This window comes from Fukomys damarensis, unplaced genomic scaffold, assembly GCF_012274545.1.
Source record: "Fukomys damarensis isolate Sample0158 unplaced genomic scaffold, DMR_v1.0_HiC HiC_scaffold_35, whole genome shotgun sequence".
In the NCBI taxonomy this organism is placed as follows: domain Eukaryota; kingdom Metazoa; phylum Chordata; class Mammalia; order Rodentia; family Bathyergidae; genus Fukomys; species Fukomys damarensis.
Genome location: NW_022900947.1, coordinates 19,591,612 through 19,611,560, shown reverse-complemented (window position 1 = coordinate 19,611,560; position 19,949 = coordinate 19,591,612). Strand labels below are relative to the sequence as shown.

At 36.9% G+C, this 19,949-nt stretch overlaps 1 protein-coding gene and 1 pseudogene across 1 annotated transcript in view; both read right to left on the bottom strand.

Annotated features, from left to right (window-relative positions):
• Stim2 (stromal interaction molecule 2) overlaps positions 1 to 17,002 on the bottom strand; it is a 106,492-nt gene extending 89,490 nt beyond the window's left edge. The window contains exon 1 of the mRNA XM_010608459.2: positions 16,873 to 17,002. Within this exon, the coding sequence (XP_010606761.1) occupies positions 16,873 to 16,987 (115 nt within the window). The 5' untranslated portion in view covers positions 16,988 to 17,002. The remainder of the gene's footprint in view (positions 1 to 16,872) is intronic.
• Positions 5,368 to 5,897, bottom strand: LOC104851300 (annotated as a pseudogene).
• Positions 17,003 to 19,949: the final 2,947 nt, after the last annotated feature.

Genomic DNA, 19,949 nt, shown 5'->3' with positions numbered 1-19,949 from the left:
GCTGACCCAGGAAATTACAAACATAATGGTCACCTATGTTCCCTAATTCGCAAAACCACCAGAATCTTGATAGGACTATGAGTTCAAACTCATTTGTAATTATTGTGATGGACACAAAGTAAAAGATAAGCTCTCAAGTACTAAAATAACAAATAGTGTGAAGATCTGCAATACAACATATAATTCTCTCCAGCAAAACTAATTTTCACATTTAACTTATTTTGCTAATAAATATACATAATATAAAATAAAGGTTTACTTCAGGGTGTAATGTCACCATAAAATCTTTCATAAATATTGTCTTGCAGTGATCACTTCCTTATCCCAACTCCATTCTATCCATTCAGCAAATACCTACTGGGCACCTGCCATGTGCCAGGTGCTAGAAAAATGATAAGGAACAAAAAAAGACAAAAGTCTTCATAAAATATTCTAGTGAGGAATATGGACATTACAAGATAAATAAAGGAAAGGTACAAGCATGTTAGTAGTAGTAACTATTAAGGAGAAAAGTAGTTAAAAGCAGCTATAAAATGTCAAGGCATTTTAAATTTTTATTTTATCTTTATTTTCAAGTCATTTTAAGACACTTAATGCTGTACTTTTTTAAATCTCTAATTGCTTTACACATCATTTTGTCCACACAACTAAGCTTATGAACAGAGTATAAAATCAAGGAGTGGCTGGGCATATTGTACACTTTTATAACTTCTGGTTACTTCATACAATAACTAAATCACAATTAGGCTTTTATACTATACAGTGCAGTCACAGAGATTAGGAATTAAGAGATAACAGAGTAATTTATGCTCCAAAAAAGCTCACAGTCTAGTGAGAAAGAAGGCATTTATCTTCCTACAATACATTGTTAGGCACTCATAAGAACATGGTTTGCAGGTGCTACAGTTTGAATGCATCCCCCAAAACTTAATCCCAAATGCAAGTTTTAGAAAGCAAGGTCTACTGGATTAATCATGAATGAGTTAATTTTGTCTATAAAAGGCCTCAAGACTAAGTGTGACCCCTGCATATCCATGCTCTTGCCTCCCCCTTTCCTCTGCCCTCTACTTTCTCTTACCCTTCTGTTGTAAGATAATACAGCAAAAAGGCCCTCGTCACACACCAACTGCTTGACTGTGGACTTCTCAGCCTCCAGCATTGTGAAAAATAAGTTTCTGTTGTTTATAAATTACTTAGTCTGTAGTATTCTACTACAGCAACATAAAATAGATTGATACAATCTGTCATGAGAACACCTAAATTGAGACTGGAAGAGAAAATCAGGAAAAATTTTCCAAAGGTATATTTGGAGTTTTAAATGACTTAAATTTAAATTTAGAATTTTGATGACCTTGATAAGTGTTATAATTTAAATCTAAAATGTTCCACAAAAGTCTCACACGTGTCTGAAGGCAAGAGGATCACTGGGACATTATATTCACAAGTGGATTAATCCACTGATAGAGGTTCATAGCTGAATGTGCTGTTAGGAGGTGGGGCCTGGTAGGAAGAGGTGGACCACTAGAGGCATGACTGGAAGGGATGATTCTTGTCTTCTCTGTTTCCAAGAGGCTGTAGACTGAGCAGCTATCTTCCGCCATGCCATTCCACCATGCCTTTTCTCCCTTAAAATTAGCCCTGAAGCCAGCTGACCAAGCATGGGCTAAACCCACTGAGACGATGAGTCAAATAAACCCACTGTGATGGTGTGTGTCTATATGTCCTCTCACCACCTCATGCAGACAATAGGTGGAGTTTTTTCAGAAGTGATTTGATCTACAGTGTGTGAGGCTGGAACTGATTCATGGTGCAATGCTAGGCTCAAGGGCACTAAAATTAAGCATATGAGTACTACCTGCCCTAAGTAGCCTGGATAAAATAAAAGGGGCAGAAAGATGCTGTGAAGGTCTCCTGTTACTTTTGCTGCCTTGTGCATGCAATGAACTGTTACTCCTCTATGATGCCCCTCTGCCATGTGCCACTCGGCCTTGGAGCCAGCCAATTATGGACTGAAACCTCTATGAACTGTAAGCCAAATAAACTTTTCCTCCCTTAACTTCTGGGTGTTAGGTATTTGGTCTCAGCAATGAGAGAAAAGTAACTAAGACACCCCCTCCTTCTTTAAAGTGCGGCTATCAGATATTTTGTCCCAGCAAAAGTGAAAAAGAGAGAAATGCACGTGACATGAAAAAATACAGACCATTCAGAGATATGCAACTGGTTTGATTTGCATGTAGATAATATATAAAAACAAACATGAATCTGGGCACAACAGTGGTCCCCAATTTTTTTGGCATGGGGGATCAATTTCATGGAAGATAATTTTTCCACAAAAAGGATGCAGGGAGTGGTAGAGTGGTTTCAATATGATTCAAATACATTACATTTATTGTGCACTTTATTATGAACTCTATTATGAACTCTATTATATTGTACACTCACTTTATTATATACTCACCACAGTGCACAACTAGTGGGAGCCCTGGACTTGTTTGCCTGGAACTAGATGGTCCAATCTGGGAATACTGTGAGACAGTGACACCTGAAGCATATTGCCCATGTCCAGTCCACTCTGTAATCTTATTTTGGTTGCTATCACTACAGAAAGCCCAGCTTCACAAAGATAGGGTACTGGAAATAAGGGCTTTTCGGTGCTTTTGTGGCTACTCAGGATATTCCACCTTGACTTTAATCTAGAACATATAGAGATTTGAATTTGTCTCAAACATACTTTCAAGGCCACCATAATTTGTGACCTCCAGAAGTTGATTATCATCTACCATAGACAAAGCTGATTCATCTGATTTATTCACAAATGGGTTGCAGATCCATTCTTTCCCAGTTCTGGTGGTCTTTTGTAGTTGGAAAATAATGCTGAAACTCTCTTGAAAGCTAAGGTAGGTGACCATGCACCAAATAGGGGAAAGAAGGTCCTAACTCAGTCTTAAAACCTCTATTAATATTTGAAACATATCAAAAAATCCCAGGGTTCATGCATCACCCCCATAACTCCAGTCTGGTTCTGAATACAGCCACGTTATCTGTTGACCTCAACACAGGTGTTTTCTTCCCTGAAGTGAGAGATTGAGTTCACTGGGCAAGTTAAATATATCATGTGAATAAATAGTTTTGCAACCCATTCTGTGTCACTGAAATGTGCTGCCTGCCAGTTGTGACTGTTTTTCTAAAAGAAATCTCTAGTGTGGCTCTTCTAATTCAGAAACACTAGCCAGTGATCTACCTTTAGAAAGCCACCTCACTTCTGTGCATAAGAGAAGATACATGTGCACTGCATCCACCTCCTCACACCGCTGCACATAAGAAGTTAGGGGCATATACTTTAATGTGGTTGGCAATTTCAATCACATCCTATAAAACACTGTTATGTTCAGGTGACATTTTTTAGCTAGTCATCACTTCTTTTTGGATAACATGGTACCTAGACTCACATTCTGAAGTGACCTTTTGACCTGAGTAATAAAACCAGAAAGCAGTTCAGTCATGACAGCCACGCCATCTGTACATATACTGACACAAAATGACCAATATAATTTTCCTGATATCTAATCATTCAAAGACTTGAACAGTTCTGCAGCTGTGGTGCTGGCTGGCAACTACAGTGCACATAACACACCATCATGCACATCCTCCTAGAAAACATATCGCACCAAAAAAAGCCTTATTGCCAACATCACCAGATTACTCAACCTAGGCGTCACCAGCATACCATAGTAACTCAAGAATCTCTGCTATTTCATCAATTTGTCTATTGCATCAATTTTTCTAGTTATGGTGCTAATCATAGAACACCACAAGCCACCTTTTAAATGGTCACCTCTCCCCTAAAAGTTCATGACAGATGTTCTTAGCAGCCAGCAAGATCAACTATTTTCTGAGAGTAAAGGGATTCTTAACTCTGCAAATGCAATTAGCCACCAAGAATAATCCTCTTAATTCAGACATTTGATAAAGTGGTGACCTTCAATAACTGCCTCTGTTTTTCTTATTCTTATTTTGGTTGGGGTTGGGGTTGGGGTTTGGGTCTGGTTTGGTTTTTTAAATTCCAAAGGCTTGTCATTGTTTAATGTGGGGTATTTTGTCTCCAAGCGCAGATACAGTTTTAAAGCTTCATGGCCTCCCTGGACAGCCAGTCATCATATAAGCAGGCCTGAAGAATGTGAAGCATCTGTTGCAATGACCCCATAATTCAAGTAGGACCCTTGGTATTTTCTTTTAAATTCTGCTTTCTTTTTGTTGGCAGTCTTAAGGATCTTGGGTTGTCTCATATTTGAATCTTTTCCTTCCCCTTTTCCAAGTTCTCCAGTGATGATATTTTATTCATTTTGAGGAGGGTTAGTGTGTCAGCTTAGCAACACTAACTAACACAAGTGGGCAGTGTACGAAAGAGAAACAGACTGAAGTGGTTAAAAAAAAAGTGGGCAGACCACATGTGGACTAAAATAATTGTCAGATTCTAACTTAAATTCTGCCACCACATTCAGCTTTACAACCGAAGTACATCAACTCACTTGCCACTATAAAAATCTGCCACCACATACAACTTGCTTGTTGCTTAACTGACAGGGTTCTGACATGAGTCTGCAATTCATTTATTTTGGTCTCTGTACAGTTAAAAATCTCTGCTAATGTTAATATAAATTTGCAGCTGCTCCCCCAATACTAGCCTCATCAACTCAGCTCCACCTCAGATCATCAGGCATTAGACTCATAAAGGAGTACACAACCCAGATCCTTCAAATTTGTAACAAACAGCAGGGTTCCAGCTATGAAAAATCTAATGCCACTGTTGATATCAGAGGCAGAGCTCAGGTGGTAATACAAGCATTAGGGAGCAGCTATAAATGCAAATGAAGCTTTACTTGCTGATCCATCAATCTCATCCTGCTTTGTGGCTAGGCTACAGACCATTCAGGTGTGTGGCCTAGTGGTTGGGGACCCCTGGGTTGATATATTGATAAATGACTAGATCTCTAACAGCTATATTCCATACTATATATAGAATTTGCAATTTTATACAGAATATTATGTGATACCAAGGAGGGATCTAATACAATCAGATTCATAATAGGATGTTTAATCTAATAAGAACAATGGAAGATAGATGAAATGAAGGCTGAGAAGCACGACAGCAGAAATGGTTACAATATCTTGGCAGCACTCAACAGTCCATGCCTCCAAGGAATAGAGAAGTAAATGATGAAACTACTCTAGGGTGTTTGGTGTTGTTTTCAAACTGGAATAAGAGGAAAGATGGGAGCTGAAAATACAACAAGAATGATGCATTTTTCCACAGGAATTTTTATTTCCTTCAAAGTATAATAACTGAGGCCTAGAACAGTTTGTAATAGCTAAAACTTGGAAACAGCCCAAGTGCCCATCAACTTTATGATCATCATCAAAATTTATGATCTTGGTCTTTCCTTCTTGCCTTTGTAGAGAGCCAAAAGAGAGACATTGGCTACTTTAACCACCTTAAAGCGGACTCCAGGAATGTCACCAACGGCATGACCTTTTCGACCAAATCCAGCAGCCAGAACTTCATCATTTTACTCAATGAAGTTCAAGTACCCATCATTAGGGACAAAAACTGTGATTTTCTTGCCATTCTTGATCAGCTAGACTCTGACGCACTTCCTAAAGGCCAAATTTGGCTGTTTGGCTTCAACCCCCACTTTTTCCAGCAGGATTTCCTTTGCATGGGAAGCACCTCCAAAAGGGTTGGCCTTCAGGGCTGTGCCCAGGTGGGCCTTCTTGTACTGCTTACCGTGCCACTACTGGTCTCGCCGGTGACTGCGGAGATTCCGGGCAGTACGAAGGCCTCGACACTTGCCCATGCTGCCGGCGTGCGGGCCCGAGCGAAAGAGCAAGATGTAGTTTTTCTTATAAAACAGAGTACTATTCAAGCCGTAAGGAAGGAGAAACTAGTCATTTATAGATAAATGGATGGATATTGAGGCCCTACTCTTAAGTAAAATAAATAGGACACACGTGTAAATACCAAATAGTTTATCTGGTGTTAAAAACTAAAAAGTATAAGGTTCAAATTGTATAATTGATAATGTGAAATAGAAGAAAAGGGTTAAAGGAGTACTGGCAAGGGTGGGGGAAAGGAAGGAAAGGAAAAAATATAAGAAAAGGATAAAAATGGACAAAGTCTTTGTAAATAGGGAAGGGTGGAGGGAGTAAAGGGAGAGCGAGGAAATGGGAAGAAAAAGGAAAAAAACTGAGGTCTAAAAATCTATGCTGAGGATATAGTTCAATGGTAGAGCATTTGCTTAGTATTCATGACAACCTGGGTTCAATTCCTAGCACCTGGAGAAATTAAAACTAAAAATCCTCACCTCGCTTCTTTATGCTATCATGGTAGAAATTAAATAACATTACACGTACGCTTAAACCTATTCAACATTCCCACGGAGACGAAAGTATATTGATTGTGAGGTCAAGGATTAAGCCTGTTTCACTGACTACTATGCATTACTATGTAGTATCATTATATATATAGTCCACATCGCGATATGTATAGTAATACTATACCTAATAAATAATTTCCCTGATTTGTCTATGTAAGCAATAGCATCTCCTGTGGCCATATGAAAGAACAATTGGATTTTAGTAAGCGCAGTCAGAAAAAGGAATGAGAAAGACTCAAACAGGAAAGCAATAAGATGAGCTCTGGAGCCCACGGATAGTACAATTTGGCTAGCAGACTATTTATCCACTTGGAGTGCTCTAATCTACTCCTTTCTTCCCCTTCTGGCTCACCTCCTCCTGCTACCAGCAAACAGTGGAAAGGAGGTGGGCAAGGACATGAGGTGACTATACCTTACAGCCCAGTTTCAAACAACAATGAATTGTGCTTTACTACGCCAACAGTGCTCCACACAGGGAAGAAGGAAACACTAGCAAGTATGGGTGGAGTAGCAACAGGATGGGAAATCTGTAAAGACAGCCTGGGGCTATTAGGGAAGCACAATGAACATCAGTAAGAGAACTCTGAAAGAAGGTGCCAAGGGTTTTCAAGTAAGACTGTGCCATGATAAAAGATGTCACAGGAAAAAAAATTATCAGGAATATTGTGTGAGCACAAAAGCTTTACTGTATAATCGGATTTATTTATTTTAATAGACTTTGTTATAACTGATGCGCCTACCCAGACACATTGTCATCCAGAGTCCATCCAGAGCTCCCATTAAAGTTCACTCTTAATGTACACTTTATGGGTTTGGGCAAATTCATGGTAACATATTTGCAACACTATGATATAACAATGAACAGTTTCACCCCCAAAATCTTTTATGTTTTCTTGTATATTTATTGCTCCCTGCCCATCCCCCCCAGCCCTGGAAACTGCTGATCTTACACTGTCTCCTTAATTATGCCTTTTCCAGATGTCTGAATAATTTATCTAGTCTTTTCACATTGGCTTCTTTCAATTAATAAAGTGCACTTAAGATTTCTCCATGTCTTTTCATGAAATGACAGGTCATTGCTTTATAGCACCACTAACATTTCACTGTCTGGCGACATCATCATTTACTTATCCATTCAGCTACTGAAAGATATCGCCACTGCTTCCAAATTTTTCAAGTATGAATAAAGCTGCTATAAACATCCATGTGCAGGTTTTTGTGTAAACGTAACTTTCCAACATCTCTGCATAAATATCAAGAAACACAACTGCTAGATCATATGGTAGGCTATATCTAGTTTTGTAAGAAACTGCCAAACTGCCTTCCAAAGTGGTTGTACCATTTTGCATTCCCGCCAGAAATGAATGAAAATTTCTGGTGCTCTACATCCTCACCAACATTTGATATGGTGTGTTCCAGATTTTGCCCATACTAATAATGTATGCTGTATCTCGCCATTTTACTTTGCATTTCCCTGATAACATGTGCAGTATCTTTTCATATGCTACATACCACCTGTTTACCTCCTCGGTAATATGGATCAGTTTGATTTTAATGTGGAGATATATGCTCACTACCAAAGAACACCTGCAATACTAGCACTTTAGCGGGTTGAGGCAAGAGAATCACAAGTTCAAGCCTAAGCAACTTAGTAACTTTGTAAAACCCTATCCTTTTTATTTCTGGTACAAGGGATCAACCTCAGGACCTTGTGCTTGAGAGGAAGGTACAGTGCCACTGAGGTAAATCCCTGGCTCCTAAATTTATTTAAAAAGGGCTGATCTGAGGTTATAGCTCAGTACAAACAAAGGCCCTGGGTTTCATCCCCAGTACTAAAAGATCAGACAAGAAGAGGTCAGGCATGGTAGTGCACACCCGTAATCCCAGCACTGAGGAGGCTGAGGCAGAAGGATCGCTGTGAGTTCAAGGCCAGCCTGGGCTACATAGTGAGTTCCAGGTCAGTCTCAACTACATAGTGAGACCCTGTCTCAAAAAAAAAAAAAAAAAAAAAAAAAAAAAAGATGAGAAGAATATAAACTACAGATGAAAAGAAAAGACCACAATGAAACAATAACTGAGTGACAGAAACGATATTACTGCCATTTCAGGTCTAAAAGTTATCTAGGTAAAAACAAAGTATACTTTCTTCTCTATTTGGCTCAACCAGGTCCCCCAAAAAAACAGTTATAAAATACATCAGTTGTGACTCCCAGTAAGCCTCCAGGGGGGAATAAATATGCCACAGTCTCTACTTTGTCACCCCAGTTAACTGCTATAAGTAGAGAGTATAGTTTAGAAACCTAACAAAAATAACAGAACTAGTAAAAGAAATGCTGAAAAAAGTAAGTGCAGTCTTTACAGCTAGTTTCCATCTTGTAATATCATTTGGGTCAGTAAATTTCATACAAAAAAGAACAACTAAGAACTGAAGCCAGGTGACTTAATCACAAACCAATGACTGCAGCCCACTAACACTGTATAATACCATCTGCTGCCAAGAACCTGGCTTACCATGTTGGTAACTACTTAGGAATCTTATGATTAGGATTCTAACTACCACTGAAAAAAAACTTTTAAATAAATAGTTTGTATTTATTATTTCCACTTCAAGCATTTATCAAATCAAATACTTAAATTTGAATGCTTTTAGATTAAGTTTTCTCAAATATCAAGGACAAGTATTTGGTGTCATTTCTCAGGAATATATCAAACATCTGATTCAAATTAAAAAGGAATATAAATATGTCTTCCTTCTAATATCCTTTCCAGGACAATTTTTATATCCCAGTATTATCTTATATTGCCAGCATCAGGCATACCAGAAACACCAAGCAAATACTAGGATTAACAATACAGTGCTTCTCAAAATATAACTAATAAAGATGTTGCATACTTTTTCTTTAGAGAAGAGAGTTTCAACCTATGATATATTGTATTATCTGGTATACAGATAAGCAAGCATTTACTGGAAGCATATTAACGCCAGGACAACTAATGAGAATGGGAAAACTATAGATGGATATATACACAATGCTGTACCAAAGTGCTAAAACATGCAGGCAGAGAGAGCATTCTAGAATGTCTGATATGTACCCAGATTTGAAAAGCTCAACAATTTAGGAAATAGACCATACCAACAAAGGGCTGAGAAACCACACTAGCGCATCTAATTATGGTACATGGAAAGAAGGGACTTTGCTGTAAACCTCCCTTGATTGACACCTCTTGGTGTCCTGAATCTCTATAACTACTAACTGGACATGAAAAGCACCTATTAATTTATCTGGACAATAGCAAAAACAGAAAATTTTCCCTTAGTTGTTAGTTAAAAGTTCCCCTAAAAAAACAGCTGAGTTGGCCTGTGTCTTCCAAATGTTTTCAACAGACCATCTTCTATAAATTCAGTTCTTTAGGTTTCTCCTTATTTTCCAAGAACATTTTAAAGTTTAACATACCTGATCTTCGAATTACTTCACTCTCATATATCCCACCATACCCCCCACCACCACCACAAAGCATCTTACATTCCTGCTGACCTTTTCAGAGCCTCTGTAGAGGTAGGAGTCAGAAGTAATGTCTCCGCCCCAAACCTATCTTAATATGCAATTCATTTCTCAAAACACTCTATCCAAAACAAAAAAATCTACATTTATATGCATGATTAACTTATATGTTCCTTCAGTGTATGTAAATAAAGGAGTGGGAGTCTTCATACAACTATATTAATCTCTATGAGCATTAACACTACCTAACTGCTTCCATTTTTTTAAATGCTGTAAGCTCCTAGAAAGCAATACATCTGTCTATTGCACTACGGTGTCTCTCATGTGGGAAACTAACACTGATTAAGTGCAAAAAAAAAAAAAAAAAACAGGTGTGTGTGTGTGTGTGTGTGTGTGTGTGTGTGTATTTAATAAAATTTATTGATTCCTGGTTTCCCAAAATACTGTAAAAATTTAACAAAAAATGTGTTAAACAAGAGGATCTGGACACAAACACAGAATCACAAAGTATTTCTTAAATCTCTCTGAAAAATCTCACTGAAAGTAACATAACCACAATCAGAAAATCAAGATTCCAAGAAGTACTAGATCTTTCAAGACCACATCTCAAGCCACTAATACTGTGATTATCAATGTTGTATACACAGTATAGAAGAGCTTTATTTTGTGTTGTTTGGGGGGGAAGAAAAATCCAACACTACAAGCTCAATCAATATGGTGAGTATGCTTAATGCCACTTATTTATACCCTTAAAAATAGTTAAAATGGTTAGTAGTATGTTTTTACGGCAACAGTAATTTTTAAAAGCTGTAGCCAAAACACAAGCTACAATGAACAGAGATCATTAACACTATGCTATCTGTATCAACATCTGAGAAATAAATAGAACATTGTCCTTATTGCTGGGCATTGATCCACGAGCCATACACTGGTTTACTTCTCTCCAAATGCAAGAACATCATGTAAAATAAAACTGACATCACAATTTTACAGATGACAAAAGTTTATCGCTCTAAGGAGAAGAAAATATTCATTTTCACCCTGCCACTTACTACTGTATAACTTCAGAAAAGTTACTTAGCCTCATTGTTTTAATTTCCTCTTCTATATAGTAGAATATCAACAGGCTTTCAAGGCTATTAGAATTAAATGAGACGTCTTTATGTATAAAACACCTAGCAATGTGAGGTACATAATTGGAACTCAACAAACATCAGCCAAGGGCTGCAGGTGTTGCAGGTGCAGCTCCCTGGCAGACAGCACTTTTCTAGTAATATGCAAGGCCCTCCTAGGCTCAATGCCCCATATTGCAAAAACTAAATAAAATAAGCAGGACTCAACAGGTATTTATATTATCACCTGGAGAAGTAAGTAAAGTGTCTACAGAAATTAGCTAATAAGTACCATGGTAGAAACTCATGACTCAGTCTTATGCAATGAGTCTAGAATTGTGGGGGAAAATTTTTTTTAAACACTTTTTTAAACAGAACTTACTCTAAAAACCTTTGGCTCATTCCAAAACCAAATACACTTTAAAAAATTGACGGAGAAGATAAAAAGTGAATATCACATTTATTATGTGATTATTAAATAAAGCATTAACAGGGTGCTTTATTTGACTATCTATTTCAAATGTTCCCAGGGCCAAGGATTTAGCTCAGTGGTTCTGCTGCCTGCCTCGAAAGCGCAAGGACCCGAGTTCCAACCCCATACCAAAAAAAAAAAAAAAAAAAACAGTAACACAGCTGTGTCAGTATCATACTTCTGATGAACAAACCAAAGTTCTCTTAGGTAAAGTAATTTCCCCAAGGTCAAACAGCTGTTCATTTGTTTCTGTTGAAATTCAACCCACAGCTGTCCAAATCCAAAGAACTTTACCTTTACCTATATCCCCCAACCTACCAAGAAAAAGTCTTCCCCCTTTTAAAACTACTCCCTAAAATATTCTAAAAGCGGATTTGTGGAAAGCACCACTTAATGGAAGCATATAATCCTATAAAAAATTAGTATTTAAAAAAAAATGTTCGCTTAGATTGCTTTTGGTATGTATGTATTAGACTTATTTGTTTAAACAATTATTTTATGAAGTTCTCAAGGTTTTGAAATGAAAACAAATGCTCATTTCCAACTAGGAAAGAAAACCTATGAATTTGGTCTCAGCAACAAAAATAAGATAATTTCCCTTCTACTGTTCCATAACAGCAGAGTCTATACTACTGTCGTAATAGGAACAACCAGGCATGGGCACACTGTGCTGCTGGCCAGAGACTTGATGTTAGGTGATATCTATAAATCAAATACTTCTAAATTAAGAACTACTTAACGGAGTATACAAAAACAGATAACCCCTCCCTTTTCTCATGAAAAAGACCTCAAGAACCAGTGAGCCAATGTTTTTGTTTTGTTTGAGTATATAAGAAAGTCTCACATAACTTTGCTCTATTGAAGAACTGCAAGTTCAGCTTCCAACACACACACACCTGTAAACATACAAAGTTTACTGAAACCCTTAATGATAATTAAGAGCATAAATAAACAGTACAATGGGTGTTCCTGAATTTTAAAGAAAATATCCTCCTAGATATTTTTAAATTGCCCTTTTAAGACATCCAAGAGCAACAAAAAGAAATTGGAAACGTGAGAACTACAAACAACCTGCAAAAAGCCTTCCTGCTAAAAGCTGAATCAGGCCAAACATCTATTTAATAGTTATGTTTATGACAGAGTTGACACCAAACTCTTAAGGTCAACTTCACTCTCCAAAACAATCTTTTCTATCTTTTTTTCACAAGATTTTTAACATCACATAATGCTAACATCCATCTTTGCATTAGTAAGTAGCAACCCTTGTTAGTAACCATATGCAAACTAAAATACTGTACTTCTTATGGTAATGTTTTTTTCCCTGAAAATACTGACTTCAACTCTTTCGTGGTGATAATTTAGGAGGCCCCTCCCCCCGTGCAGGCTTTATGGAAGACAACACTAAAGGCTATGAAATGATTTAATCATTATATCAAAACATACACACACAGGGCCTGGGATTTAGCTCAGTGGTTCCACCGCCTGCCTTGCAAGCACAAGGACCCAAATTGAATCCCTGGTATCAAAAAAAACAAAAAAAAACCTTTCCACACACACAAAGATTGCCCTTCTGTTCAAAGAACTCTACTTTAAAAATTGTATGCATTACTCCAACAACTCAGCCACTATCCAAAACTCATGACCCTTGAGCATTACCCAGAAGAATTATTCCAAAGTGTGTGTAACGTTCTCTGCATGTTGTTAATAATAGCATAATTTCTTCTACTTAGGGTGGATTTATGCTTTGAAAATTCCAGGTAATCAATCTGCTGAATATCACTTCAGGAATTCAGTTCTAGTAAATAAAAAAGGTATTTTCATGTGGTCTCTAAACTATAAAATAAATTCTAATTCATCAGCCTTCAAACTTTCTTTTGTTTTATATTTTTTAGAATATATCTTTAATTCCTTAAATTTTTTAATTAAGACCTAAAAATAACAATGTAACCTTCTTGAGAAAGAATATTAAAGATATAAAACTGGCCTTAAAATGTATAAATAAATAAGACCTAAGTGCGCCCCTATAATCCTAGCACTCAGGAGGCTGAGGCAGGAGGATCTTCGTAAGTTCAAAGCCAGTCTAGCCTACTTAGTGAGTTCAAGGCCAGCCTGAACTACAGAGAGACCCTATCTCAAAAAATCAAAAACAAATGTGTATTATTACTACATTAGGATATTAATATTAATATTTATATACATATAATTGGGAGGGAGTGCAAGCATGAGAGCACCCATGCACAATAGCTGACCCAGTTACTTAACAGTTACATTTTCCAAACTGCCATATCTAGATGTCTTAATTTTTCTAGGAAAAAACTTTTAATTTTTATTTTATTTTATTTTTTAACCCATGGCCCCACACATGCCAGGCAAGCATTCTACCCCAGAGTTACATCCCCATATAGCCACACAGACACACACACACACACACACACACATTTTTTTGTGTGTGTTTTTACTTTGAGACAGGGTCTTACTATGTTGCCCAGGCTGGCCTTGAACTTGTCTTCCTCCTGACAGTCTCCTGAGGTGCTAGGATTAAAGACATGCACCTTGCTAAGTTTTTTCTTATTATACAGAGCAATTAACAAAACATAACCAACAAAAAATGTGGAAAAAGTACCAGGCACTTAGCTAACAGCAATTCCTTTCTTAAAATTGCTCAGGCCAAAAACTGAAGTCATCCCTCTTCTGTTTTCCCATTCAACATGAGAGAACAATATGCTCTACCTTCAAAGTATTATCCAGACTCTGCCCTTTTCAGAGCCACCATCCTCTTTCACAAACTGCTGTCCCTCACCCTTTGAAGTTCTCTCTCCCCTCCTTTTACAGCTTAGTACATGGTCACTCATAATCACTCCCTGCAAATACTCTCAACTTCCTTGCCCTTCTCTCATTTCATCATACTTAGCAAAGCCATAACCCTGGTTAAATCTAATTCTCCAACTCTGTACTGACATCAGGCATCTAAACATGGCTGATCATGCTTTAAATTCATAACCACAGACCTCAGCTGCACTCTTAATGCTGCCAGGAAAGCATTTAACTCTCTGGTCTATGCACGTTCCCACTCTATTTCACACCTTCTTGATCCTCAACCCCAAATGCCTCCTCCTTCTTACTCAAGCAATGACTTTACTTCTTATACTTTGCAGGGAAAAAAATAAAAAACACTTTTTGTAAATGAAGCTATCTGAAGAAAACTTCCACAAACTTTCACAAACCATAGAATGATATCACTTCTTGTTACTTTGCTTATTTGTAAACATTTGTCACAGCTGATCTCCTTCTTCCTCACTTAGTTTCCAGGACAACATAAACCTTTATTTTCCTCAATGAATGTTCCTTCTCAGTGTCCTCTCATAAGGGCATGAGGAAATTTCTGGGGATGGTTGTTAATGTTTGCTGACCATAATAGGTACATACATATCTGCCAAATTGTACATTTTAAGTATGAACCATTTATTGTACATCAATTATACTTCAAAATATGTTTTTAAAAAAACTGTCAGCCTTCACATACCATTCCTACCATCCAAGATTTCTAAGAAAATAAGGAAACAAGGGCCAGGGATTTAGCTCAGTGGCGCCTCACCTGCCTTATAAGCACAAGGTCCTGAGTTCAATCCCCAGTACCAAAAAAAAAAAAAAAAAGGAAACAAAAATATTCACCTTGTTTTTAGACCTACAATTTTTGAAAATTCTGGCCACTAAAAACAGCTAGTCCCTTTCTCATCAAATTCTCACTCAGTAACTTGACATAGCATTTCAATTACACAATTACTTTCCTAAAAAGAGAATCAAATGTACTATTATTTCAGTATCAAAAATAACCTGCTGCCTTTCTTCATTTTCTCCAAACATTTGAAAACATCTTTTACTAGTCTTAGTATTCTTTGAAAGCCTCAGCTGAGTTGGGCCTTCACAATTATAAAGATAAATGTCAGATTCAGGAGGCTGAGACAGGAGGATCACATATTCAAGGCCAGCCTGGGCAACTTGGTGAGACTCTGTCTCAAAATAAAGTTTTAAAAGGGTTGGGGAATACTGCGGAGTGAGACAGCACTTGCCTAGCTTCCAAAAAGCTGTGGGTTCAGTACCCAAAATAATTAATAAATAAACAAAAAATTATCAGAGACCACTTTTTACACTTTTTATTTATTATCAATTAGGGATGGAGATTTAGCTCAGTGGTTCCGGTGCCAGCCTCACAAGTGCAAGGACCCGAGTTAAATCCCCAGCACCGGGGGGTAAAAAAAAAAGAACCTTTGTTTATTTATCATCAGTTATAGTCCTATTTTCTATCTTTTTATGATTGTATACCCTGTCTCAACACCAACCTGTATCAGATATTTCAATAAATATTATTCACAAATAGGTAAAAATGTACCTGAAGCACAGAGAAAAAATTACTTGATTAAAATATTTTACAAAAACCAAGCACATATGTGTGTATGTATGTATGTGTAAGTATGTCTGCGTCTGTACATAAATTTTTGCTTTGTTTTTTAAGGAAAAACTATGTTGTTTTTTGAGGTCTCACTATGTATGTAGCCTAGGCTGGCCTGGAACTCACAGTGATCCTTCGGCTTCAACCTCTTGTGTGCTGGGATGACAGGCATGTGCCACTACGTCCAGCCACAAAATTTGTTGAGCTAGAAAACTTAATGGAAATCAAATTCCAAGCTCCGCTTTGCTTACGCCACAACTCTAAGCACTTCACAGGACTCATGGAGACAAGGGCGGGACAGTATCAGGCTTGTGTTCTGCTACAGAATATTTGGGGAGTTGCAAAAGGAGAATTTAAGGATAATAAGACTAGCGACAAAGAAATAAGTTGTTTTATTATCCCAAACAAGGAGAGTATGAGTAAAGATATATGGATAGCTATATCAAGTTAAAGTTCTATGAACTAGTAAACTTTAGCATGTATATGGTAAAATATATAGTAAAATACAAATATTTAACCATTTATATTTTACCATATATGGTAAAGTTTACTAGTTCATAGAACTTTCACTAGTTCCACTATGGCAGTGATGGCAAACCTTTTAGAGCTTTCAATGATACAAACAACCTGCTGCAGTACATGAGTGGTAGGTTCATCACCACTGCATTACGGTGCAAAGCCTTCATAATACAGAGATCAACAAGCAAGAAAAGATCTTACTCATTATTGGCCATAGCGATAACTACCATTTTCCTTTTAGAAAAACACACTTTTAGATATATAAACTAAACAAATAATCAGATAGTCAAAACTAAACTCATTCTAGCATCAACTTTTGTTTTTTACCCTATTTACAATGGGAAGGCAGTTCTTAAACGCAATGCAAGAAAATACCACCTACCACAAGAAAAATTAGAATACTGCAACAGCTCCCTCCTCCAGTTCAGGGTATGAGAAAAGGACATGATGCAGGGTGGCACCAAATAGGTAGGACTTGGCTTAAGGAGGACGGACATGCTGTCAAAAGTCCAACAATTACTGCATTCTTCCTACTGTAGAACTCAATCAGAAATTTCTAAGAAATGCTTTCAGATGATCTAGAATGAGATAAAAGAAGTGTTTCATAAAACACTATGGATCATTTTAGGCAATACTAACTTTGCTTCCTAAATGGCTGTTATTGTGCAGGTTCTATATTGAAAGTCTTATTTCCATTACTATCATAGCCCAAGCACAAATTCACCTTCCATCTAAAGAAACAGCTCTGTCACTAAAAGATTTAATTTCTACCCTAAATGTAGCTATTATTTTTTTTTTCTTTTTGCTATTACTCTTAGTAAATGAAAAGCAGTTCTTTGACATCAGCAATCTGAAGATGAAAAGGACTATTGGGCCTATCTAAATGAAAACACTGAGTTATCATTATTTCTGACAGGTAGGGGAAATAAATGATAATGTATATAAATTAATCCATTATTAAAAGCTCAAATCTAGTTCCCTCCTCTCCATTTGTCCACCATCCCCTAGAGGCAACCTTATCACTTCTTCCACAGCCTTCCCGTCTATAAAGACCTCCCTATCATTAGTGCCACCATTCTACAAGGACACCCCGTTTATCATAACCATCCCTCTTTAGAATAGGAATCTGGTTACATTGCTACTTCCACTGAAATCCTTCAGTTCCTCCAAGTCACCCACCAATAAACCCCAAGCTCAACAACAGGAAACACAGGGCTGGGCGTACCTATGCTAACTAGTTTGAATTGCTAATCCCTCAAGAATCATTTTAGTAGTAATTCACCCACTCTAGAAAGTAATCTGACCTTCCCCAACAAATATCTCCCATTCTTCACTGATAACAGCACTTAGGCATAATTACTACAGTTTTAAGTAGCTGTTTAAAATTATCAACCCACTCCTTAATCAGCCTCCCAAGGGGGGTAAGAGAATTTCATAACAAAAATCGTCAATCTGGGTTCAGACCTAAGCTCAAATCTCACTATTCACTAAGGATGTGATCTTCATTAATCCTCTTAACATCTTTGGATCATAATTTCCTCAACTGCAAAATCAGCATAAAATATTGATCTTGATGGGTTCCTATAACAGTGAAAAATATAAATAATAAATAGTTCTAGACAATCTGTACAACTGTAATATAGCTAACAACATCCATAAAACCGAACCAGGAACATTTATTACATAAAGAGCTGATTCTTCTCCATGACAGATTCTAATTACCACTTTTGTGATGAGGACATAGGGAATGAACTTTTTTAAGAAAATGTTCTAGTATCCCTAAAATGTACCAATAAACTCAATTAAAGCTGAAAAAAAAAAAGAAAATGTTCTAATTTTCAGAGAAATAAATGGCACAGCCTATACAACTGCTAAATATTAAATCTGTCATTCAATTTTAAAGCAATAAAACATATAATTAATTGTATACAAATGTTTATTGAAACAGAATGAACACAGCCTCAGTTCCTAAAAAATCATTTTATCTAAAATATTGACAAATCTAGCATTTGATGATATCTCTGTAAAAAATAAAAATCAAAAGGCCTTTAGTAAAATTTTTCAAAACATTTAAAATATGCTATAAATATTGTCTACAAAACTACATAGACACAAATACTTAAGGCTAAAATTTCCTAAGAAAATATTTTGGCACTATCACATCATTTCACAGAGAGCAACTTTCTTTGGAGAAGGTTTTAGAAAAAGGAAAGAGAGAGGAATTCCTTTTCTTTTTTTCTTTAATTGGTATATGTTGGCAATAGAAAGAGAAAATTCTTAAGTAAGGTCAGACAACAGAATTGGAGTTAAGGATTATCAATTAAAGTATGTGCTGTGCTTGATGCAGGAGAGGAACCTGTTGGGCTGGAGGGAAGGAAGGGGATGCAGTCAGTTTGGGATTTCCTTTTCTTGCTCTTGGCTTCAGCAGGTCATGGGGGTGAGGGGAGAGGGGAGTGAAAGAAAGAATATATATTCTCTGGGCTTTAAGAAATCACAATAACTGGAACTTCTTCAAAGTTCAAACTGAACCTTCAAACCTCAAATAATAACAAGACTTTCAACTCTAAGAAACTGAAGGAAAGAGTAACTCTCTAGAAAACATTTAGAAAGAATTAAAGAATTGAATTGAAAAACTGGACTTCAAGGAACACCCTTTAACAAGCACAGTTATACTGAAAGATTTTGTGCTAGTTACAAATTAAAGTTTTACCAAATTTATACTGAAGTAATGGCTTCTAAAGTAAAATTTCAACTGAATTTCAGTGTAGTGTTAAGCAGCAACCACACAGGCCCATACTCCTGTACTGTATTAGATGAACTGTAATCCCCGAAAAGTAGGACAAAGCTCTCTTTGTGCACATGTTGGGGGGGGGGTTCAATAACTACTTTGACAGCAGTTTTAATTACTGGTAACTTAAGAAACTAAAGCCTTAAAATTCCTTTTCCCCCTAATGTCACATGTACTTTTCTATTAAAAGTCTTAGGAATGATACACTCAACTATGTAACTGAAGAAGTCAAAGTTTCTCTCCATTGACCTAGCATTTCATTTGAAAGAAGGCAATGATTTAGAGAGCCGGAAGCCCAGGCTACGTTGTCAGCTCTGTGTACTTGCTTACTACAGACAACCTCCGGCATTTCTTGAGCTTCTCAGGCTTCCATTTTCTATAAACTAGAATGACTCCGAAAGATAAAGGTCCTTTCCAACTCTGTCTTTGGAAATTGTATCTGTATTCATTAACTTTAAAACGTTCCATTTATATGGCTTACATTACAGTTTATAAAACAATTTTAGCCTATCCTCACAAAAATTTTATGAAGTAAATACTCAGATAATAAATATGGAATACAAGATACAGACACTAAGAGACACATACAAAACAGAAAGTGGCAGAGCCAAGAGTAGAAACTCAAAAATCCTTCAGACTCTTGATTCATTATTCAGAAATCTTACAAATTT